At 40.1% G+C, this 25,356-nt stretch overlaps 3 protein-coding genes across 3 annotated transcripts; 2 read left to right on the top strand and 1 right to left on the bottom strand.

Moving 5' to 3' along the window:
• The first annotated feature begins 1,186 nt into the window (after window positions 1–1,186).
• On the top strand, window positions 1,187–9,593 carry LOC126406970 (protocadherin Fat 4-like). The gene is made up of 10 exons (XM_050071594.1): window positions 1,187–1,357; window positions 1,632–1,872; window positions 2,104–2,445; window positions 4,612–5,525; window positions 5,622–5,796; window positions 5,915–6,095; window positions 7,256–7,506; window positions 7,611–8,350; window positions 9,116–9,274; window positions 9,573–9,593. The coding sequence occupies exons 1-10, from the start codon at window positions 1,304–1,306 to the stop codon at window positions 9,591–9,593; spliced, it is 3,078 nt and encodes a 1,025-aa protein (XP_049927551.1). The 5' UTR covers window positions 1,187–1,303.
• Window positions 9,594–11,130: 1,537 nt separating this feature from the next.
• LOC126405847 (protocadherin Fat 4-like) lies at window positions 11,131–18,425 on the top strand. Its single transcript, XM_050069826.1, has 9 exons — window positions 11,131–11,942; window positions 12,038–12,139; window positions 12,864–13,165; window positions 13,270–13,355; window positions 13,462–13,638; window positions 14,014–14,141; window positions 14,897–15,114; window positions 15,205–15,463; window positions 15,964–18,425. Exons 1-9 carry the CDS (start codon window positions 11,315–11,317, stop codon window positions 17,376–17,378), a joined length of 3,315 nt encoding a protein of 1,104 aa, XP_049925783.1. The 5' UTR covers window positions 11,131–11,314; the 3' UTR covers window positions 17,379–18,425.
• Window positions 18,426–20,815: 2,390 nt separating this feature from the next.
• Window positions 20,816–23,926, bottom strand: LOC126404861 (olfactory receptor 52E8-like). Its single transcript, XM_050068224.1, has 2 exons — window positions 23,868–23,926; window positions 20,816–23,365 (listed from the first exon to the last, which is right to left on the bottom strand). The coding sequence occupies exons 1-2, from the start codon at window positions 23,911–23,913 to the stop codon at window positions 22,725–22,727; spliced, it is 687 nt and encodes a 228-aa protein (XP_049924181.1). The 5' UTR covers window positions 23,914–23,926; the 3' UTR covers window positions 20,816–22,724.
• Between the last annotated feature and the right edge of the window lie 1,430 nt (window positions 23,927–25,356).

Here is a 25,356-nt window from a genome sequence, read left to right as displayed (position 1 = left end):
AACATGTTCTGATGTCACCATAGTGTCCAGAGAAAAGTTCTTTTCGTGGTTTGTGTGTGCACTTCCCCAGTGAGTCCAGGGCAGGGCTCTTTTGTGATCCTTTGCTGGGATAGAGTCCCTTCTGTGTGAAACAGGAGACATTCTCACAGTCACAGCGGCCTCACAGTCACTTAAAGGGGGTTCACATGTCCATTTATCAGGCTTTTCTCAGCAGCGTTGCCCTTTGCCACACAAAGAACTGTCCACTCAAAAGTGTTTGCAAATATGAATGAAGCCACAGTGGTCGCCTTTCAGCGGGTCTCACACAGGAACAGGCTTTCATCCTTGGTGTTCTTGCATGTCGTAAACACAAGGATTACATCAGTTGTTTTAATCAGGGGGAAAAGCACTGATAATGGTGGTACTGTTCCTCTGTGTACAGTTACATTATGTGTCATTGTAACAGTAATTCAGTAAACCATAAATATAATCCAATACGAGGCCGTGATTTCATTTTGAATGTCAAAGAATATGTTGGCAATGCTGGTCATACGCTCTAATTAATTATACACCATTGCTTCAAGAAACAGTTGTGTTAGTACACTAACTGTTAAGCTAAATTCAGCTTTAGCATTCTGTGCCACAGTGTCATGTCAGCTCTCCTTTGAAACCTGTGATTCACAGCAGCAGTTTTCTTTTCTTTCCTTTTACCCACTGAATGAACGCCTTGCCGTCTCTGAATGAATTCCCCATCTGACATGCAGCAGAAAAAGGCTCCCCCCAGGCTACCTTACTGAAGGCAACTGTTCAAAGAGTCCATTTAATCTCTACATCGAGGAACCTCAATAGCAAAATCCATGGAGAGAATTTAAAACAGACTGATTCAGCAAAACAGAGAAGAGCAAATATCACTGATTTCCTTTTACTTCCCAGGGATCATTTTATGAAGGAAGCGAGGACATGTGGACTAATTAATTTCCCGATTGTGGGAGCATGTTTTCTTTTGAAATACATGACAACAACAAACTTTCAGTCTGCTGCAGTTTGGAGCCCTAAAAGAGCTTTTTCTCCGCTGCGGGATTTGCATAGAGTGATGTCAAAGAGGCGTGTCAGTCAGGATTACAAGCTGAGAAGATTGAGTAATCACTATGGATACAGCTTTTATAGTTTTCCATCTGCTGGTCTTGTGGGGAGGTAATGCTTTGCAGTTTCCAGGACTTCACTTTTTAAAGCCATGTCTGTTTTGTTTTGCTCAGGATCTTATTTTCTGACTCAATTTTGCAATAATGACCAAGTGAGAGGCACTTAGGAAGTTAACTTTATAATGGACTCTACTGGACATTGGAGAACATACACAGTTTTATTGTTTAATTTTCTGGTAAGTTGGCCTGTTGACTCATGTGTTGTAGCGGTGAGAGATAACTGATCATTTCACAGTTTAATCACTGTTTTAATTTAATCATTTATCAACTTTATACGTTTATAGCACATCTAAATGTGTGGCATGTGTACAGGCTGTAAAAACAAATCTCCCTCTGGGAAAATGAAGTACCTATCTATCATTTAAATGCTCCAAAAGTTTCCTATTTATGCATATTTCCCTTGAACAAGAAACCAAGAGTAATTTCTTTCTTTTTTCTACGGTTCCTCAGGTGTTTAATGCTCCATCCTCTCAAGAACCTTCTTTTGGAAATGCAGTGAATGTGAGCAGTGAGACACAGTTTCCAGATAACGTCTCCAGGCAGCATACGCTTCCCTCCTGGTTTTATACATCTATTGATGCTGTGCCCAAGCATGGCACAGTCAGCTTACACTCCCATAACAGATGGCGAACACAGATGGCTTTCTCCAAAACTGTTTATTCATTTGATGTGAAAGAAGACACAGTACCAGGTCAGTCATCCGTGCAGCGAGGCCTTTCCCCATGTAAATTAGGCACAAATCCATAATGTTAATTTTAGTATTACATGATAATTTTTTAAACATTGTTTAACTTGTGATTTTATACTCATTCCTAATAATTACTATAGTTCAGGACCTGTGTTTTGATAATAATTTTGCCAAATATTTTAATTTTATAATCCCTAGATCCCCAGTGATTATGCATTATCCATGTGTTGACAGGAACAGTTGTGGGAAAGGTGGAAACCTTGTTTGAAAGTCTCACGCCTATCAAATACTCAGTGCAGGAGGATGGCGGAGAGAACCTGTTCCTCCTCAGCCCTTTCTCAGGGGAGTTCCTATTATCCCGCAGCCTGGATTTCGAAGCACAAAGATTCTACATACTCTCTGTGGCGGTGCAGCAGGGGGACTCACAGGTATCCAGTGTCAGGGTGTATTTCAATGTGTTGGATGTGAACGACAACCCCCCTGTTTTCAGTCAAGAGACCTTTACTGCGTCATTGCCTGAGGACGCACAGACTGGCACCTGCTTCCTGTCCTTGAGTGTGTCAGATAAAGATGATGGTAAGTGCAAAAGTATAGCTGAAATAGCATTCATTCAGCATTCAGCAGATGTCACATTTTTATGGCTGCTGTGGCATTTGAAGCCATACTTTTTTTTCTCCATCACTTCAATCAATCAGACGCTCATTAGATTCAAAGCAGCACTGACAAACATCAACATTTCTATCTATATGTATGTATATCAAAATGATATGCATCCTCAGAAGACAATGTAATCAACAGTCAGTGTCAAAAACTGCAATGCAAAACATGACTAACAGAAATGTTACACACAGTTAAAAAACATGATAAAAAAGAAGCATTTATGGATGGCTGGGAAAAGTTGTAAATGTTTGCAAAGTTTTTCAATGTTCAAGTGAGCACCTGTCCTTTTTCAGCAATGCGTATGCATGCATGTTTGGGAATTGCTCCCTCTGGTGGCCATGACTGAGAAACTGGCCTCATATCTGGCACAGGTTTCAAAATTCTGTTTGATGCACCTTACCAATCTCAAGCAGCATCTAAATGTTTATTAAGTTTTGTTAATGAAATTTATAATATTGACAAAAACCATATAGAGTTTATTTAAATTTGTATACAGCTAAAAGCTACAGTGACCCTGAGAGGTCAACCCACTGCAAATTAAGAAAACACATGGAAACAGACACAACTCAAGCATCTCAGAAGCATCTTAGACAACTTTATGACATAGAAAAACATGAATTAAAGTGTTGCACAACAACTGCAAGCTGCAAAAAGTGATGCACACCGCTGGGACATGCTTGTTGCCATGGTTTGTGGCTTATGAGGTTATAGAGGTCAGCTATTCATCATTAATGACATGATTCAGATATTATTATGCTAATGCTAGGTTAACAGCAGATGTTTGCAATAATATCTGATTCATGACATCACAGTGTTAAAATGAGCCAGAAAACTTAAACTATAGGTCATTTTTAACCCCACTGACAGACAGCTAACTTTAACTTCATAATCCAAAAACAACAACAACAAGCATGTCCCAGACGCATGGATCATTTTTTAGTGCCCCCTGAAAACAGTTGCTGTTGTGTTGTAGGCTTCTTGCAGCGCTTTTTCAAAAAGCTGAGCATGTGTCACCAAAGAGATAATTCTGTGTGTCATCAAGTTGGTCAAGATGTTTTCTAAATGCTGTACATGTGTTGTTAAATTGATAAAGATGTTTCTTCAGCTGCTTGTGTTGTGTCTGTATATTAATTTGTGGTGCCTTGTGCTTACAGGGCCAATGTAAAAAGCAATTTTTAATGATTAGATATACACACACAATGTAATCATAAGAATGACTAAATTCCAGAGATAAAAATGTCTTAATGTACATTTTAATAAAAAAAAAAGGGAATTTGTACTGTATTACATATTAACTGTTGTTTGTTTTCATGTTTGTCCTTTGTTGTTTTTTATGGTTTTGTAATGCAGCCAGCAACATCTGACCACTTTATTCCTCAACTAAAAATCATACTTGTATATGTTTTGGGGAATTAATGCTATTATTTTTACATAAATAGTTTAAAGTCTACTCATACCTTACACTCACCACTCATGTACCACAAATACAGGATTTATTTCCACTTCCCTGTATCGTCTCTTTCACATGCTGCACCAGCTGGGGATTTATAGGTCTATGCAATTAATGGAGGTTAAATGGATATTCCTCACTGCATTGCACAGTTCAACCAAAGCTAATGAGATGCCATAGCTATGTGTGATAACACTTTTTTTTCTCTAAAGTTATTCACTTTCTGTACTTAGTATCATCATCCTCATCTTTGAATTAATCATAGCAATAAAAATCATAACAATGAAATATGTGTCCTCATTACGTGGATTGACCTGTGTGCAGTAATCTCAGTCAGAATGCCCCGGGCAGGGTCCAACGCAATATCTAGAACATGTGCATTTGTCTCTCCTTTAATAAAAAATATGAAGGTAGTAGAGCACTACTGTACTGAAAATTCACAATCAAGACATTGACTCCCAAACCTCCAGCCCCCCAGTGTTCAAACAAAACCTATGCCCCTGCATTTATTAGTTTATTTGATTGTGAAAATGCCTGAAAATCTTATGTTTTGTGAAAGTTTGCACATTTCAGTTTCATATTTGTGTGCTAACATCGTGTATAATCGCGTGTAATCTTTTCCTTTCTTCCAGGTGACAATGGAAAGTCTAAACTAAGAGTGGTCGGTGGCGATGAAGAGGACGTGTTTTTCATAAACACAGCTGGTAGTTTATGCCTGAACTCAGAGTTAGACAGAGAGAGACAATCCCTTTACAGTCTGACTGTGACAGCTAGTGAATGTGCTCAGCCTCTATCTTTACAGTTCACCAGCACAGCCCACGCTATCGTGGTGGTTGATGATGTGAATGACAATGCTCCATTGTTTGTGTCAGCCAAAATAGTCGGCATAGCAGAGGACACTGCACTTCATTCTGTTATAATGACTGTACATGCTGAGGATAAAGACATTGGGTCCAATGCGGAGGTTTTATACTATTTAAACAACACTTCTGGTGGCGTGTTTAGCATCGATATCAGGAGTGGACAAATATACCTAGAAGAGCCATTGGACAGAGAGCAGGTAGATATCCTGACTGTTACTGTGACAGCCGCTGATAAAGGCTCACCCAGGATGGCAACCACGATGAATTTCACAGTGCATGTCGAGGATGCGAATGACCATGACCCTGAATTCTCTCAAAGCACCTACAGTCTGACGGTCAGAGAGGATATACCCAGAGGAACGAGCCTGTTGCAGGTTCTGGCTCTTGATCGAGACATCGGGACAAATGGACAAGTGCGATACATATTGACCCAGACGAGTCCATTTGTAGTGGACAGGGTTCGAGGTGTCGTCACAGTCATGGACAAACTGGACAGGGAGAGGGATTCAAACTACACCTTAACTGTAACAGCTGTCGATCAGGGGAATATACCCAGGTCTGCTACTGCTGCTGTCAGTGTCACAGTGTCGGATGTCAACGACTTTGCACCTGTCTTTACTCCTCCTCTTTACTCCATACATGTCATGGAGAATGAGGAGGACCCGTCTTACCTTACACATCAGGTGCTTCTGTCTCCTATTAACCCAAGTGTTCACTGAATATTGAATACAGAATGTTTTGACGTTAACTTCCAGATTGTTTATGTCTTCTTTAACCAGGTCTCAGCTTTGGATGAAGATTTAGGTGTCAACAGCCAACTTACCTACTTCATACAGAAAGGAAATAGTGATGGTTTGTTCTCCATCACTCCCAGTGGCACATTTCAAATTTTACACAGCCTGGACAGAGAAAGGGAATCATTGTACTTCGTTACAATCATTGCTGTTGATGCAGGTGATTCAGGCCAAAGCTAAAATGTACTTAACCTTCAAATATGTTGTTCTGTAATCTTTTTACTGTCAGTGTCACTTCAACCTGTTTGATGCAGCATCATTTACTTTGTCATTTGAAGGACTGCCACCTTTAACAGGTACTCTAACCATACATGTCATAGTGGATGATGTCAACGATAACCATCCAGAGTTTACTGAGGAAGTCTACAACACCATAGTGTCTGAGGACAGTCCTACAGGCACCGTGTTTGCCATGATAACTGCATCTGACATTGATGAGGGTGTCAGTGGGGAAATAAGGTAAAATGTCATGTAAAAGAGACACTTAAAATTTGAAAGCAATGTTGTTTATAAGTACTGTCTATAATTCATTCTTGAGAAAGTGCAGTTAAACTTACAAGTTTTTAGCAGGGGCCTACTTTGGATGTTAAAGGTCTAGTGTGTAGTATTTAGTGGCATCTAGTGGTGAGGTTGGAGAACTACCTAAAGCCAGTGTTTGGTTTGTCCATTCTGGGGTACTGTAGAACAACACAGCAAACTCCATGGAGGTAACAACAATACAGTTTTAAAAATTATATTACCATTTTGGCCAATAGTAGGGCTTCTCCATTGGCACTTTTGGCCATGCTGAGTCAAACCATGCTGTACCTGTTTTCACTTCCATTGTCAGATGTCAGCAGATGGTAATGTCTGTGCAGGAGACCAGAGAGAAAAATGTTTCCCCTGTGTGTTCAACTCGCAGTACTTTTGTAGCTTCTAACGTAATCTTTGTGGTTTGAAGTTTAGTTTCTCTGCTGCGCCGCTCTTTTTACTTTCCTTTTTTTGCTGCTTTACAATCATAGCTTTATCACCGAATTAACTGAACTTTGTTAGCAACTATTCTTGAATGAAAGCAAGTCCATTAATCCGGCAGGGAGAAAGAGTACAAGCAGAGCCAGCCACAGTGAGATGTTCGATGAAGAGCTGCAGACAACAGGCTCTTATTGCACCCCTGCAAATAGCTCACGTCCAACAGATAAACTTCTTTTACCTGTCATGTTGTATGATGGAACAACACTCCCAGCAAAATAATGGGGGACTTCAGCCATGGATCAGCCCACTGCTTTTAAATTTCATTGACCCAAGACAAGTGCGTTATCAGTTAAAGACACACCTTCAAGTGGGTAACCCTGTTGTTACGGATCACTGCAAATCACTGCCATGCTGGGCTGACACCTGAGTCAATGCGAGTCAAGAAAAGCCAGTACATGTGTATGGAAATATGCTGTAGATGCCCCTAAAGCTTACACACTGGACCTTTAAGAATGGTAGCCCAACATTAGGATCAACATTTTTTAAACAGTAGTCTTTTTTGTGTATTTGCTGAACATGCTAAGCAATCCTTGTTTCTATATACATTATTTTGATTTATACTTTATGATAGCACACTGAGAGGCTGGATATTGTGTCTTTTGACTCAGGTATTCCATGGAGAACCTTGATGTGCCTTTTGCCATTGAAGAAACATCTGGAGAGCTTTTTACAACTGATGTTCTGGACAGGGAGTCAGTAGCCATTTACAGGCTGATTGTGATTGGCAGTGATAAGCATCCTACTCAGCCTCTATCAAGCTCAGTGCTTGTTACTGTGCTCATTGGAGATATTAATGACCACTGGCCCCAGTTCATGAACAGCCCCTATGTGGCCTATGTGCCAACTGAGATGGCTCCAGGTGAGAGCTTTTACCTCAACATGACAGTTATATATTTTATCCTGGATAACATGGATTTGATGGGATGGAAAGATTTATTTTGTTTGTCTTTTTTTTTTCTACAGGCTCAGTTGTTTGTGCAGTAAGAGCAACAGATGGAGACACTGAGATGAACGCAGAGCTACATTATGCATTATATGGACAAAGTTCAGATCTGTTTTCCATCCATCCATACAGCGGCACTGTATTCTCTTCAAGTGCTCTACGGAGAACGGACGATATCATTGTCAATGTACATGTGGAAGATGCTGGAGAAAATCCTAAATTTGACATCACCACCATCAGCATCAGGTTTCAGAACATATCTGAGTTTCCAGAGATGAACGTGGATGTTCTGAGTGATTCTCTCTCAGAGGACGAACCAGTGGGGACCTTAGTGGCAGTTGTCTCTGCAGCGAGCATCAGAGCTGAGCCTGTTTCGTTTTATCTATCTTCTGGAAACTTTGAAGACATGTTTCATGTGGAGCAGCTGACTGGAGCGTTGACAGTGGAAAACCCACTGGATTATGAGAACAAAAAGGAGTTTACTTTGCTGATAGAAGCCAGGGACTCTGGCTCGCCTCCTTTCTCATCATTTGCAGAAATTCACTTAAACATCAGTGATGTAAATGACAACTTCCCCCAGTTCACCCAACTTGAGTACAGGTGTGAGGTTTCTGAGAACTCCCCGCCATCCTGGGTTTGTGACGTTCTCGCCATTGACGCTGATTCAGGCAGTTACGGCATTGTGCAGTACAACATAACAGAAGGAGACACTGATGGTTTTTTCACAATTGACCCTGAAAATGGTTTACTGAGCACCACTGTGAGTTTAGACAGAGAAAATACCCCAGAATTCAATTTCACAGTTGAAGCTGCAGAACTGAACGACCCTCTTCATAAAGACAGAGCAACTGTTATTGTTGTTGTTTTGGACAGAAATGACAACGCACCTCGTTTTTCTGAGATTTTTTTTACAGAGGTACCGGAGGATTCCCCCATTGGACATACAATTATTCAAGTTACTGCAACTGATGATGATACTGGTACCAATGCAGTAATTAATTACTCCATCATTGACCAAAGTGATAACATGCCATTTATTATTGACTTCACCACTGGCTACATCACTGTTGAAAGACTTCTAGACAGGGAGATGCAGAATCATTATATCTTGAAGGTAAACGCAAATGATTCAGCGTGGAGCATCAGCACTGACGTCACTATAGTCATTACAGATGTCAATGATAACAGGCCAGTATTTTCTGATCATTTTTACAGCATTGTTCTCCCTGAGACAAAATATGAAGAGGTGTTTGTTGTGCAGATTCTTGCTGCTGATGCAGACATGGGACTAAACGGTGAGATTTTGTATGTCATTGAACCTCCGAATGAGGAGTTTTGGGTGAACGCTTCCTCTGGTGAAATCTATACGAAGCAGCCACTGATGTTACATAACTTGTCTTTTGAAATCTACCAATTTACAGTCATTGCATTCGATTGTGCCAGTGTTCCTCTGTACAGTAACACCACTGTCACAGTGAGATTAGAACCATATAACCACTACCCACCCATTTTCTTGCCTTTCCAGCGTCTGATTGCTATCACGTATGACATGGCTGTTGGTACTGAGGTGGCCCAGTTCACAGCAATAGATCGGGATGTTGGCATCACCAGCGACAGTATTGAATATGTTTTGAATGGTGGTAATGCATCTGATTTCTTCTGGATCCAAGCCGACAATGGAAAAGTAATGTTGCATCAAAGTTTGGTGGAGAGTGTAAATTTGTTTTTCACTTTGTTAGTTGTTGCAAAAGATCAGGGCTCCCCCTCTTTATCATCACAGACTGAAATCACTTTTGAAATTACTGGGAGGAATCAATTCTCTCCGCACTTTAGAGAGCAGGATGTAATTTACTCTGTCCCTGAGGACTTGCCGTTAGATTCAGTAATTGGGAAAATTCAAGCAGAAGACAGGGATTATGGTCCCAATGGCGCTATCATGTACTGCATTACCCCAGAAAATCAATATTTACCGTTCTCTGTAGGAGAAGCATCTGGACTGCTAACACTAGTCAGAGAGCTTGACTTTGAAAAAGAAGCTATTTATCATCTCCAAATCAAAGCCATGGATGGAGGCTGGGTGTCTAAAACTGGCATGTTAAATGTTACAGTGGTCGTTATGGATGTGAATGACAATCCTCCAGTCTTTTCATCTTCAGAGTTTACCACATCAGTGCCTGAAAACTCAGAAATTGGAATACATGTCCTAGATGTTAAGGCTGCTGATGCTGATTCAGGTGCAAATGCACAAATATCCTACTCACTTATTGCTGGCCATGTGGATAAATTTGCAATAGATTCAAGAAATGGCACAATCACCACTTTGGATGTGTTTGATTATGAGCAAGAGCAGATCTTTGATGTAACAATCAAAGCTTTAAACACTGGCGGCCAAACTTTATTTAGTTTGGCACATGTTATCATCCAAATCTCAGATGTCAATGAGTTTATGCCAACATTCAGGAAAAAAGAATATAACTTCTCTGTATTTAAAAATGTTCCTGTTGGAACTAGGATTGGAAAAGTTACAGCTACAGATCATGACCAAGGTCCTGAAGGTCAGGTGTTTTACCTGATGTTTGGTCAAAACAAACATATGGGCTTTGAAATCAGCAAACTTTCTGGAGAGATATACACAACTGGCAGTTTGAGGAAACAAGGTAACAGTAACGTTGTTTTAAAAGTTCTGGCTAAGAACTCTGGTGTGATCACTGGCATGAATGTAGACGAAGCTGTAGTCCACATCAGTGTGATCGACACGAACGATGCACCCGTTTTTACCTCTGCACTTTATTTGGCTAGTGTCCCAGAAGACAGCCAAGCTGGGATATCTGTGATTACTGTGAGTGCTCTGGATGAGGACTCCATCTTGGACTGGAATCATTTCTTCTTCAGTATTGAAAATGGAAACACAAACTTGTCTTTTGCGGTGGATCCATCCAGTGGTGTTATTTCAGTAAACTCTCTTCTTGACAGAGAACTGTGGCCAGTTTATAATCTGACTCTTATAGCCACTGATAATGGCTCTCCACCAGCCACTGGAACCACTAATGTCATTGTGACTATTGAAGATGTTAATGATGATGCTCCCAAACTCTCATTCACTGAGGCTCAAGTGAAGGAAAATCAGCCTCAAGGCACAATAGTTGCCAGATTAAATGCTTCTGATTCTGATTTGCCACCAAACCAGGGACCCTTTACTTACTGGTTGGTAAATTCTTCAACAGGTGGTGCTTTTTCACTGACTCCTGATGGAGTTTTATTCACCACACGGACTATTGATCGGGAACACATTTCTGCGTATCAAGTCCTTGTGGCTGTTAGGGATGCAGGTGTCCCTCCGCTGTCATCAACAACAATGATCCACATCAAGATTGTGGATGAAAACGATAACCCTTCTCTGCCTCGAAATATCTTCATCGAGGTGAAATACTTTGGCAGTTCTTTTCAAGGAGGCATGATTGGTAATGTCCATCCTGAGGATCAGGATGAGTCTGATTCATTCAACTGTGCCATCAAAAATGGGCAACTAAATATGTTTACAATACCTTATGGCACATGTGAGCTGTGGTCGTCTCCTTTTCAAGGCGAGGCTACATTTAACCTCACTATCGAAGCTACAGACCAGCTTCACTTTCCAGTCAACAACAGCATCTATGTAAACTACAAAGGTTTTACAAATGCTTCTATAGACAGCTGCATATTATTCTATGTGTCATCATCCTCAATGGGAGAGTTTTTGTCCAACAAGTATTTGCGGTTTGTGAAAGCTCTGGACAGTCTGTTTAACCTACAGGCATCTAAGACTCATGTATTTGGAATAAAACATATTGGCAATGAAATCCTTCTATTGGCTGCAGTTAAAAATTACAATGGTCAATATCTCAGCCGAGAGGTAGCCAGTGGTATCTCTGCAGGGCATAAGAAATTACTGGAGGCTCAGAGCAATGTGACGATTTCTCACATCACAAGTGATCCATGTCTCACCAGCCCTTGTCAAAACAGGGCAACATGCAACAAGGGCATTTACATCAGCCAGGATGTTGCTGTTCTTGAAAGTTCGGCGGTCATCTTTGTGTCACCACACAAAGAGATTTTTAATTGCACCTGTACAGCCGGATTCAAAGGGATACTGTGTGAAGATGACATTGACGAATGTGAGGTGAATCCCTGTGAGAATGAAGGCACATGTGTGAATACCCAAGGAGGTTTCTACTGTCACTGTCAGAGTGGCTTCTCTGGCTCCTTCTGCTCTACTGATGGAGATGAATGCCGAAAGATGAAGTGCCAAAATGGAGGAACTTGTGTTCTCACTGTGGATGGATATCGCTGTCACTGTGTGCCTGGATTTGAAGGTAGACTTTGTTGGTGTATTAAAAAATGACATTACTCTACATGGATAGATTACAGAATATTTTCAGAGTCTGGGCTTTACTTGTTATTTTTCCAGGAGAAATATGTGAGCAGTTCATAGACCACTGTAGATCAGCCCCCTGTGTTCAGGGCAGCTGCATCAATTCACAGACAGGATTCTCTTGTCATTGCCCCTTTGGTAAGAATAATGTATAAAGACATTTTTTTTAAAGCAAAAATTAAACATTTTAGGAAATATGTTTATATGCAGAAAGTTAGATAAGAAGATCAATACCACTCTGGTGTCGGTCTGTTAAACATAAGGCCACGGCCAGCACTGGGTTAGGTTAGCTTAGCATACCACTAATACTGTAAATAGACTAACTGCTAGCTTGGATCTATTCAAAGCTAACAAATCATACATCTCACTAAATAACTTGTCATATTTTGTGTGTTCGATAATGTGCTGGATTATTTCTTGGCTCGGATTTTTTGCAAGGCAAGATGAGACAAAAGGTACCAGTGTACTTAATCAGAAGTAATCTGTAAGTAATCCCCCTAAAAAAAGAGACAATTTTCAATATAAACTAGCTTTCTTATGTGCTCACCCAAGAAATAGTCTGGCACATAACCTCCCTGTGAAATTACACAATTTTACCCCTTGCATTTTGCACAGAGCTAGGCTAACTGCTATCCCCCGTTCACAGTCTTTGTACTAAGATAAGCTAACTGGCTGCTAGCTGTAGCCTTATATTTAATTGACAGAATATGAGAGTGGTATCACTCTTATCTACATTTCTGCAAGAAAGTGAATACGTGTAGTTTGCAATATTTAGAATTGTTCCTTTATATTTAATGAATTATACCCTAACTTTTCCAAGCTTCAATAAATGTACAAATGCTGTGTTTCATCATGACTGTAGGAGTCAGTGGAGTCCACTGCGAGGAGCACAGTTATGGCTTTGAGGAGCTGTCCTTCATGGAGTTCCCCCCATTGGATCGCAGGACTAATTTAATCTCTCTAGAGTTTGCAACGGTGCAGAGGAACTCCCTGCTCCTGTACAACCCTGGAGGATCGTCCAGCAGGGAATTCTTTGCACTGGAGATATTAGATGGGGCCATAAATCTCTCTTATGACCTGGGCTCAGGACCTGTGAGGCTGCAGACACAAAAGCAAGTGGCAGATGGATATTTTCACAGTGTCACTGTCAGGAGGATTGGGAATGTGAGTTTTTGATGTCAGCGCATACACAGGGTTAATAAGATAGCATTTTTAGAATGGAAAAGTAAATCTGAAAAGACTAATGTAGCCCTATTTGTATTTCACAGATGGGTTCTCTGCATGTGGACAACTGCACAGATGTTGAAAACAGTGGATTTTGTTTTTCACAAAGTGATGGCAGTAGCTTAATGAGGTAGTGATGAAATAATAATTACCAATGTCCCACAATTTATAATGTCTGGTTTTAGCTGTGTTTTAATGTTTATGAATAACCTCTCTCTGTTTTTTCCTACAACCAGAACACTAGATGTTGGCAGTAATATGACATTTGGAGGAACAAGGACTTTTGAATCTATTTTACTGCGTCCTGCTCAGATTAAAACACATGACTTCATTGGATGCATTCGTAACATTCATGTGAATGGCATCCTGCTGCGACCTGCAATGGCCCTTGCAACATATAACATCCTAGATAGGTAAGCATATAACATACACTTCCCCAGTATAATAATAAACTTTGAGGGTCTATGATTTAAACGATATTATCAGAGTGTCTTGGTGGTGTAGGGGTTTGGAACACTGATCTTGTGGTCACAACATCCCTGGTTTGGGGACCTTCGTTGTACATCATAACCTCTCTATCCCAACTCACTTGCTAACATCTCTCCACAGTCTCATCTTATAAATGCAAAATGTAAAAAAAACAAAAAAAACATGAAGCATGGAAAATATCTTAGAAAAACTACATTATTAGCTTATTTACATAACACAGAAAATGTATCTGACTGTTATGTTTGTACATGTCCTCATTATAGCAATTTGTCTTTGTGACTCATTTTTGTTTCATAAAGATGTCCTCGGACAACACCATCACCATGTCACAGCAATCCATGTAAGAATGGTGGCATGTGCCTTGACCTTTGGTCTGACTATCTTTGCGACTGCAAAAGCCCTTTTACTGGAAGCAACTGCGCTAAAGGTAGAGATATCTTTTAAGTCACAGGACTGTTTTTTTATTATCTTAAAGGGACAGTTCACCCCAAATCAAAAACATATTTTTTACTCTTAGGCCTACCTGTAGTGCTGTTTATCAGTCTAGATTGTTTTTGTGTGAGTTGCCAAATGTTGGAGATATCGGCCACAGAAATGTCTGCCCTCTCTTCAATATAATGGAACTAGACAGTACTCGGCTTGTGGTGCTCAAAGTGCCAAAAATACATTTGGAAAACTCAACAGCAATTTTCAGATATGACGGCTTACACAAGAGATTCCACAGACACTATTGTAAGTATTTTCATGTAGGAACTACCTCATCACTGTGCAAAAGGAAGTGTCCATCTACTCATGGACAAGTGCTCATGACAACCAGTCATGTAAACATTAATCACATCCTCAAGGGCTGAGCTGCATGTTATGTTAGCATTGTTAGTTGATGCTATGTGAGCTAGCAGTAGATGCATGCTTCCGTCTCCGGACATGATTTCTGGAATGAGACATTGCTGTTGAGTTTTTCCAGATGTTTTCGAGCGGTCTTTGAGCACCGCAAGCCAAGTGCCATCTAGTTCCATGAGATTGGACAGAAAGTATTTCTGCAGCTGATTTCTCCAGCACTCACATAATCTACACTGAAAAATAGCTGTACAGGTAAGAGGAAAAAATGGATTGTCGATTTTGGGGTTAACTGTTCCTTTAAATTTAATCTTCCTTTTTCCTGTGCTCTGTCATTTTGAATAGAAATGTCAGAGCAGCTTGTGTTGCGATTTAATGGCAATGACTACATTGAGTATGTCATCAAGGAGCGATTCAAGAGAGATTACCTGCTGAAGGACTTGCTGGATGATGAAAAAAAGGGAAACACCAGAGACCGAATAGTGATTAACATCAAGTTCAAGACCCAGGATCATGGAGTGTTAGTATTTATTGTTGGACAGACAGGATACACAGTGCTGAGGGTAAGTATGGAATGCATTTATCCAGATACTTACTCATCTTGGATTTATGTTTATAGTGTAAAATGTGTTGCTTTTCTCTGTCCAATTCAGATAAAAGACAGAAAGCCTGTGTACATTTCCAAAGATACACTATCAGGACACCTGTCAGAGTTGACTGTGGACTCTCCTGTAGCTGACGGGGTCTGGCATGTCCTCTCCTTGTTCAGCAATGGACAAAACACCTTTCTGGTTCTAGATGGTAAATCAGTCTTGAACATCACTGGCCGCAGTATGGATCTCACTCCTGTTAGTGTGGAAAAGATCATTTTTGGTGCAGCTCTCACAGATGATTCAAAGCTTCAACAGTCAGGTAAATTTATACAGCAGTCAGCTGAGAAATGAAGTGTTAATGTTTGAATTAGATATTAAAAGACCTACAAATGTCGGCTCTTATATTTTCCATTCACTCGAATACCTAGATAAGTAGCCATAATGATAATGTATTATTTTTCTGTTGCATTGAACGCATCTTGGCCACATACTACAGAGTACATGTACTGTCAATCAAGGTCAAGAATACACAGCGTGTTTGTCTAGGTGTATCATACAAGGCATGCTGACAGATAAAGATGCTGTATCTAAAAGAAAAGGGCATTTTTGTTGCGTATAAGCCAAAGTAAAATGATTTTAGGGCTGATCCTCAGCTGACGAGGGCCAGAACATCGCAACATATTGCTTTTTTTCACTCCATACAGGAGGTTTCTTCAGGTTAAGTGTCTCTTTGTTTGGTGTGGGAATAGAGATTTGTGCTATATTCAGTCCTCTTTCTTTACATCTATAATAAACTTTACTTAACTGTTTTTATGGCAGGATTCATTGGCTGTGTGCAGTATTTCAAAGTGAGCAATTACACTCTGCCTCTCAGTGGACACAGCATGATGGTGGACGTCTACCCGAGCACAACTCTGGTCCAGTCGAACTGCAGCTCTCATGGTGTCTGCCTCCCCTCGCCCTGTTCTGAGGAGAACACCACGAGGAGGCGTTGTGTCTCAGCACACTGTCAAAAGCGATGGAGTGCGTGTGGACCTGCCATGCAGAACAGATCCTGCATCTGTTTGTATAACATCTCTGACCACACCTGTGATGTCTGCATCTCTACAACAGAGAGCAATGATCGATGCTCTGAGGAGCAGGGCAACGCTCCTCTGTGGCTCATAGCTGTGATTCTTCCTCTAATCACCATTTTGGTTATTATAATAATGTTTGTCGCCCTTTACAGAGCAAGGCAGCAGACTGTGAAGTGTCAGAGTGGTACCTCGCCACAGAAAACAGAATATGGGACAGACAATGTAGCGTTCTGCTTTGATGACACTAGAACGCTCACAGATGCTGCATCTGCAGAAAAAGAGAAACAACACGACCCAGTGAGTGCTGATCAGCAGGGGTTAGGTGGGGAATTTTACGGTGATGCCGGTTTGTCAAGCGTTCAGCCGGTGCCTGACAGTGAGCTGGAATATTATGAAATCGGCAGCATCTCCAGTGCACTACATTCAGACACTGCCTCGCTAAAGCTGAGCTGGCACAAACATATGTACAGCACAAAGTGTGTGAAAGCTGATCCTAAACGGTGGGGAGATTTGAGGATGCTATTATCAGGATTTAAGAAAGAACGCTCCAGTGAGGAGAGGGCAAAAAGTCCTACGAAGCCTCAAGATGTGGCTCTCCTAAACAAACAGTTGTTGACTAGGATTGATGCAGGGCAGACCCAGCATACACCGCCTTCTTACAAAAGGAGGTTCTTGCAAGCAGACTTCCTGGAACCTGTACAATGCCTTACTTTTGAAGAGATTAGTAAACTCAACGCTCCTCAGGATAAAACAATGTCACATCGAGCATCCCCGAGGTCTGGACCCACCAAGTCCACTATGATGACTGGTGCCTCATCTGACAGTGAAACAGACAGCACATTCACCTGCTCGGAGTCTGAGTGCGGGCACTTTTCTATCAGCAGGAAATGTATACATGATCAGTCATCCCTGTCAGCAGGCAGCATCAGACAACAAAGCAACCTGCCTTTCATCTCATTTTTGAAGCACACCTGTCACTCTGCTGCAGGTCAGCATGAAGTTGACAGTGCTCCCTCCGGTATGTTTGAGCAGTGGGAAAATATTTTAAATATGCAACTACCTTTTAGCAGCTATGCTCCCGTCTTTGAGGATATAGCAAACCTACCCAATGACCCCAGTCATAATGATATGCAGAGTGACATAGAGGAAATTATTTGATCGTCATAATATAGGTGTTGCTTATGGGTCAGGTGGAAAAATAGTTAATATATTTGCAGTCTGTTACTTTATTTAAATAACTTTGATGTATCAAAACTCATTAATGATAAGTAATGTCATGAAAATTCATAGTTTTAGTTTGGACTTTGACCACAGTCTAAACAGGCAGTAAAATGATGTCTTTGGTGATGGATGCTTAAATCTATAAAACCCATGTAAAGACAACCATGTTTAATTTAAATGTCACATTTATTATTCATATGTTACTAACTGTTCTATATGTCCAGTCTTGTCTGTTTCATAAGTAACCTGTGCATTACACGGTACATGAATATTCAGGATGCTGCATTTCTTATGTGAATTCACATTTAAAGGTTTTCAGAACTGTCAAAATTCAAGTTATGTTTTCAGCCTAATGTGTCCTGGTGGAGTGTGAATGGACAATTACATGTGGCCTCAGATTGAACCATGTGGCCCTTAGATACAATGCCGGTTGTCGATGAAATTTGCTATAACAAAACATAATGTTGTACATGTGGTAAAGAGAGAAGACAAGCTAATAGGTCCCTGAGAGATCACTCTGTCAACTTATTGAATGCAGTGGTCTGTAATGCTGAATGTTAAAATGAAACACTCTGTTGCACAGGTCTGCCTTGGATCTTTGTGCTCTTTGATGCTTCAAAATCCAAGAGAAATGATGGTAAAGGTCCTTGAGTCTCCACTGGTTGCCAAGCCTGTTTGTTTTTTTATCAAATCAAATAAATAAATTAAGTAATTCTGTATGCTGAAATACTAACCAATAAATGTATTTGCAATAAGAAAAATATTGTGATGGGTTTGCTGACTGTGCCTGTATCATGATGATGACCACAAGTCAAGTGACATGGATAAAACATGGTGGGGCAGTGGAGCAGCAAAGCTAAAGGCTAAAAAAAGCAAAGATATCAGAAATACTGGGGGAGACCAGGTGTGACTCTAACAGTTTTTGTCTCAGCACCTATAACTTGCTGAATTCTTGTGTTAGAGCTCTCAAATTTTGGCGTAAAGTGCTCTTATTTCTCTATTACAAATAATGTTTCCAACTTCTCCAACTGTATTAAAAAGTTAATTTACTGATGTGAAATGTCAAGAGTTCCATTGTTACAACCTGCCCCACTACTGGGTTAAGTTGTAACACAACCTGGAGTAAAAAGTAACAATATGAGTGAAGTATAAAAATTACACAATTTCAAAATATACACATAAAATCTGATACATACACTAATAACCAATTTCTATGAAGGTGTAACCTGCTAACCTGAGCCTGTCAGATGCTCAATACCTCACATAAAGAGAGTCCAAGATACATGTGTGCTTGACTGGTCACTGGACTGAGCAGTAATCAGTAAAGACATCCTCTTGCTGCTCTTTGGCTTTGTGACTGCTGTGATAGCCCACACAGGGCAGCTGTATTGATCCAGCCCGTTCTCACTCCCAACTCGTCAACTACCAGCCCTTTGTCAGTGATTTTGGTGTCAGATATTGATGCACAGAGGTGCCTTATGCTGTGGTCTGATACACACCAGGTGGCAGCTATTTCTGAGGCAGCTGGCAACAAATACTGAAGTTTTGTCAGTGGATGTCAGCGTCAGACACCGACACCGAGACACTCTTCACAGCAGTATGATGTGCACTGGGCACCAGCTATTTTTGATGTCACTGGAAACCATTCTAAATCTATTTACCATTGCTTTCTCCTGAAATATGTTTTTGATTGATGGTTGTCCATCAATCTTGTCCTTGCCTGCAGTTTTGACTGAATTTTATTTCATCTTTTGTTTTTATTTTATATCATACATGTTTATCATTTTTTTTGTCACAAATGTTTTGATTGTCTTTAATATTCATCACTTTGTGTTGCATTTTATGCAAGAATTGTGTCATATGAATGAAAAAAAAATGAAGTGCTTTACCTAAGTAGTTTTTATTAAAACTGTATGCATGTAACGAGCAGAAACTGTACATTTCCTGTGAAAATGGAAATGTGTTTTGAAAAGACACAGTGCATGTTATAACTGAGAAAACATCTGTGAACATCCAAAACAGACACGGGAGGCTACCTAGTAGCAGGACCACTTGCTAAGTGGCAGTAAATGGCGAGGTGGGATAAAAACAGGTTGACTGATTCTCCTTCTCTGAGTTTTTTGTTGTTGTTTGTTTTTGTTTTTTTGTACAGTCTGCTCAATATCATATGGCAGAGTATTGTTTGGGGACAGACCAAACTGTCTTTCCCTGCCTCACCTCATCAATAGCATGCCCCTATTAGGTTTTTTCACCAACTCTCCTGGCATGCTGAAAGGAGTAAGATAGATAGAGAAAATGTCTTCAGTTGTTATTGGGGTTAGTTGTAACACTTTTTTTAAAGGTACTACAACCTGCCAGCCGGTGTTTAGTGAGCTGTAGCAGCATGGTAGTTTAAACTGATCAAGATGAAATGCCTCATATTTTACCCAATCTAATCTAATAGTAATAAGTTACATAATTTGAACTTCAAGATTATCAGGACCAGTCAAAATACAGGATTGGTTCAAAAAAATACTTAGAGACCTAAAAAAATACAGATGTATTTTTACAGTAAAATATGCATACTTCTTTACACAGCTATCAAATTCCACATGCAAGGTCAGGAGGGAAGGGGTCATACAATACATGCACTGCATTCTTAATCTGTGCCGTTTGGAAATAGCAGTCTACTGTCACTAAATTAAGTTAAAGGAAGGACCTGCATGCTGAAGCTGTGGACACATAGACCGTCACTTGAACTCATTTAAGATCAAAATTTTGTGCCTCGCCTTGTTTCTATAAACAGATATCTGCAAACGTATTCCAAATCTGTGGGCAATAGTACAAGACTGCTTTCTGGTTGTAGTCGGTTTGTAGTCTGGGTTAACAATCATGTTTCAGCAGTGGGTAAACAGTCCACGTGGAGAGCAATAAAGGAACTGGCCAAAATGCAATCTTAGAACCCATCAATTGTTGTCTAATGACGAGTTACCTTTCTATTCTTTTTTTTCTTTTTTTTTCTTTAGGCCTATGTATTTTAATTCATATGCAGATATCTGTTTATAAAGATTAGCAAAATTGACCAGTGCACAGAAGAGGAACTCTTGGCCTGAAGCTGTGTCTCCCCTGTTCTCAGTGTTGAACTCATTATATTGAGTCCTGATCTGCTCAGATTTCACTCTAATAAATCATTTTCATTATCTGAAGCTCACTCTTAATGTATATTTAACAGATGTGTTTTGTAGTGTGCAGGAGTTAAGACAGAGAGATTAATTTGGTTTGGTTTGGCCAGAAAAATTCTTCAGCAATATCTTGAAGGTTGAAATGTAATTACTATGGACACAAGGTGCTAATAGAAAATTAGTTTATTTTACAAAAAACAAAGAACACTGTAATACATTTGATTTGTTCACTTAAAAACAAATTTACTACTTTCTTTACAATGACACAAAAAAATTTCTAACAAGAAAATATAGACAAAAAGAATTAATCAAACAAATAAAAAGCAGTAGGAACAAAGCCAGGCATGAAAATCGCTCACCTTTCGGCGAAATTCGCCGTTTTGAATACAAAATAGGTGACCTACGTGAATCATGTAGATCCGATGAGAAAAATTGGAGTCTGGTCTGTGGAGCGAAGCCACAGAAAAAAGATGGGAACGTAGGTGTCAATCTTGTGTGTTGATGCTTGAAGGAGGAGATAAGAGCGGCCTCCTCCGATACGAAAGAGGCTCTCGTTTTTCTTGAAATCTGATTGGCTCAGCCGCAGTCATCAGTCATTACTCATGGCAGACTAGGCTAGTTTGACCGTTAGACATAAAACATGGATAAAGCCGGGGAAAAAAAAGTGGCGTTTAAAAAACTTGAATAAAAAAAACTTAAGAAGAGGCAGCAAAGTGCTCCAAAATAACCGATCTGTTTGGCCGCGGCGTTGGTTGACGGGCTGAGGCTGCTGGTGTCGCTAACGACGGAGATGGAGCTGGAGATGATAGTGCCATTATAGCAGGTGCATTAACGTTAGCTAACGTTGGCTTTGGCAAATTGCGTATTTCTTCTAGGTGTCCGTTTCAAGAGGCCAACTAGCCTACTAGGTATTGCATAAGGTCATTATAATTTAAACCTGTACTAAAAGAAAATATGTGCTTGCTTTTTTCCTGTGGATGCATGTAATTAACGTTAGGTGCTCCCAGTCCCAAGGACAATGAAGCTGAGGGACAGACTAACCCCAGTCGTGATGAGGAGGAGGATGAGACCAGAAATATGATAGGTGCAATGTGAAGGCATAACCTACATTTTAGCCAGAGGAAAACCTTTTTAGTAGTATTAAGTGGGATTTTTTTTGTTGTAGTAATAAGTTGACTAAAAGGGTAGACAGTTATACTGTGCATAAAATTAGATTCAGTTCAGGCTTTATTGTCACATACATAGAATCCATGTAGATGCATTAGGATAGAATCATATGCTCTTATTTTAAGTTAAATAATAAGCACATCGCCATTTGTGGCCAATATATTATTGCATTTGTTTTATAGTCTGGAATTAAACAATAACTGCTGATTATGATTATGCAGTTGATTCTCAGGACAGCGTTTGTGTAGTGTGTACAAGCATATAGAGGATTATAGGTAGAAACGTGTGGGACGGTGTGTGGGGCGGTGCGGCTGAATTTGTGTCCCAGTCCGCCCCTGGTCTCGTCTCTTATACAACATATGTAAACATGTAAAGATACTTTATTTGCACTTAGTTATACATTCATACTTTTGTTTTTGTGCAGTCTTGTAATTCTGCATGTGACCACCACTAGAGTAAATCTAAAAGAAATCAGATATGAGCATTTGGAAACTCATTTTTCCACCAAAAAAAAACAATCGAAGAGCATAACCCCGGGACCCCCTAGCAGGTGCCGGGTCTCGTATCCTTCTCACCTTTTCACCCCTGACCCATTTTCATGCCTGAAAAGCACAACATTGTTACAATAATCTGCTAAAAACAGAGGCTTTATGATGGGATGTAAGTTCATTCTGATTTGGCTCCCTGACCAGGAAAGTAGATCTAGAGCTGAGAGACCCAACAAAGAAACAGCTCAGTGAACTTATAACATGGCTTGAGGGAGCCCCTGCTTGAGGATCACAGGCTGTGTTGTGGCTCATAGAAATTGTACAGAGGAGTCTGACCATGCAGTGACTTAAAAGTAAACATAGATGTAACACATTGGATCCAGCAAAAGTAAACAGCACACTACTTGATGTCATATATTGCACATTGCTCCCCTATATTATCAGTTGCACATTGACCATGTTGTATTCTATCCTTTATTTGTGCTGTTATTAATTTTCCTGGTTAAAAATCTCTTCTTCAAGTTTTCTTTGATATCCTTGGTTTTGAAACAATATATTACTGGGTTGATAGCAGCAGGTAAAAGACTGTACAGCATTATAACAACAGTGCGAAATGGATCACTCAAAATGAATCCCACATTATTTGCAAGATAAACAAAGCATCTCGGCATGTAAAATAGACATGTGATGAGAAGCTGTGGTGTGCACGTAGACAGAGCCCTGATGTGGCGGCCATCAGAGTTGGACATTTTCATTACAGCAACAATGATGACAAAATACGAGAAGATGATAAAACCCAGAGGCAACAACAAACTAAACATGGCAAGACCTAATGCAACGACCTGAATTTCTCGTACATTCTCACATCCAAGCACTGTTACTGTTAAATGGTCACAATAGCACTGCAAAATTATGTTTGAATTACAGAAAGGCAATCTAAGAGCATCAAAAACTATACCTACCATCCATGATGCTGGTATAAACCATGATATTCCACAAAGCACAGAAACAGTGGTGTTTGTGAAAAGCACAGTGTAACGCAGCGGAGCACAAATTGCAATGAAGCGATCAAGGGCCATCACCATCAGGATAAAAGAATGAGTCGCCCCTAAAAAATGGACAAAATACATTTGTGCAAAGCATCCATTAAATGAAATAATGCCATCATCAAACCAGTATTTTGATATAATCTTTGGCAGAGTAATAGTCCCAAACACTAAGTCAGTTAGTGCCAAGTGGCAAAAGATCAGATATGAGGGTTTGTGGAGAGACCTTTCACATTTCACAAACACTAAAATGAAAATATTTCCTACAGCTATAGTCAAGAAGAGAAGAAAGAGCAGGGCTGACACAGGTCCATAATACTCCTGTGAAAGTCCAGCAAATCCCATGATGAAGAAATCCTTTATCCTTGTTACATTTGTGTAGAACATAATCACGTGAATTAACAGTAACAACCTATCAAATAGAAAACACAAAGTAGTTATGCGATGGGACAAGTTAAGAAAATTATAAATGATACGGAAGCATTAACAATACACCCAGCTACTTCATATATACTCACTATAGTGTCCATTTGTTCTGTGGAGGATCTGTGGAATAGACCTTACCTAGTAGATCTGCCTCCATGAATGTACTGCTACATCCCGCTGTCATGCCACCTAATATGTGCCGAGCATGTTGTTTGACATGGCAGTATAATATGTGACAACAGGTAGATCCCACAGGGTCACATTCCCAAATGAGTTCCCCCCATTCTACACAGAGTAAAAAGAGTAACTAAAATATTTAGTTTCCATTCAGTGGCTTACAGCCATGAAAAATAGGCAGCTACATCATACTGTGAGCAGGTTGCATGAACGTATCTTATAAGACAACTAAATTCTTTCAAAATCCCTGCTTATCAAAAAATCATGATAATGAAAGTGGAAGCATGTTCAGATAAAAACATTTTGAAAAGCATAAAAAAATATAGAAAAGAAATAAATTAATAGAAATTATGTTTATACTAGTGCAGTGACTGTTAAAACACGCCTGTCATGAATGGGCTGATTGTTTGGCCTGTGGTTTTGCTGCTTGTAGCTCATATAAACAACTTCACTCTCGCTTTAGAGGAATAATACGGAGACCGGGAGGTGACATGCATATGTTATTTTTTTTTAAAACATGCGCGCTTTCTAATTCGCGCGCGCGTTTTATTACTATTCTGCGCGCGTGTTTTATAAAACGCACGCGTGTTTTATAAAAGCAATAGTTTAAAAGGCTGTGCGTGCAATATTGGTCCATTTGGAAGAGGGGAAAGCCTGTACAGATGCTTCTGCCAGAACCACAGTATAAGAACATACATGTCAAACATGTAAAACAATGGACTACACAATGACTACACAATGAATTAATGCATTAATTCACGTGCGTTTTAAAAAAAAATTAACATATGCATGTCACCTCCCGGTCTCCGTAGAATAATGTCGTAGGTCTAACATTACATTTTTTAAACTATTCAGCATTATACAAAAACTGAAAGCTCCACCTTAAACGTGCAATATGTAATTTTCTGCCGCTAGGGGTCTCACTCCGTTCCTCACTCCGTGTAACTGAAACCGACCGTGGCAGTTTTTTTGGCAGAGCGAGCTTCAGCAGCAGAGAAATGCTCATGGACGAGGTATATTACTGAAGTTATATTCACTTTATGTTTCACTTTATGCAAATGAGGTCCGTCGGCCGGTGTAGCAGCCCGAGCTGATCTGGTACCTGCACCGGATCGTCAAACTCTGATCTAACTATCAGTAGTAACGTTACTTAGGCTGACCAAACGTCCTCTTTTGCCCGGACATGTCCACTTTTCACGTCCCGTCCGGGGTGTCCGGGGTTTTTTTTATAAACTGATTATAATGTAGAGTTGCCACCCGTCCCGTTTTTCCCAGAATTGTTCTCTTTTTTCATCAGCTGTCCCGGGAAAAAAAAAATCTCTCCCGGGACACAATTTGTCCCGTTTTTTGGGGAAAATGCAGCAGCAGCAGGCCAAGGAGTCCATCCAGAACGACGCATAGCGCGTCCAAATTCACACCTGTTCTTCTCTATGGTTTTTCTCCGCGACCG

The sequence above is a fragment of the Epinephelus moara genome, chromosome 2 (assembly GCF_006386435.1).
Source record: "Epinephelus moara isolate mb chromosome 2, YSFRI_EMoa_1.0, whole genome shotgun sequence".
Classification (NCBI taxonomy): domain Eukaryota; kingdom Metazoa; phylum Chordata; class Actinopteri; order Perciformes; family Serranidae; genus Epinephelus; species Epinephelus moara.
The sequence above is the reverse complement of the archived record's forward strand: the minus strand, read 5'-3'. Positions and strand labels throughout refer to the sequence as shown.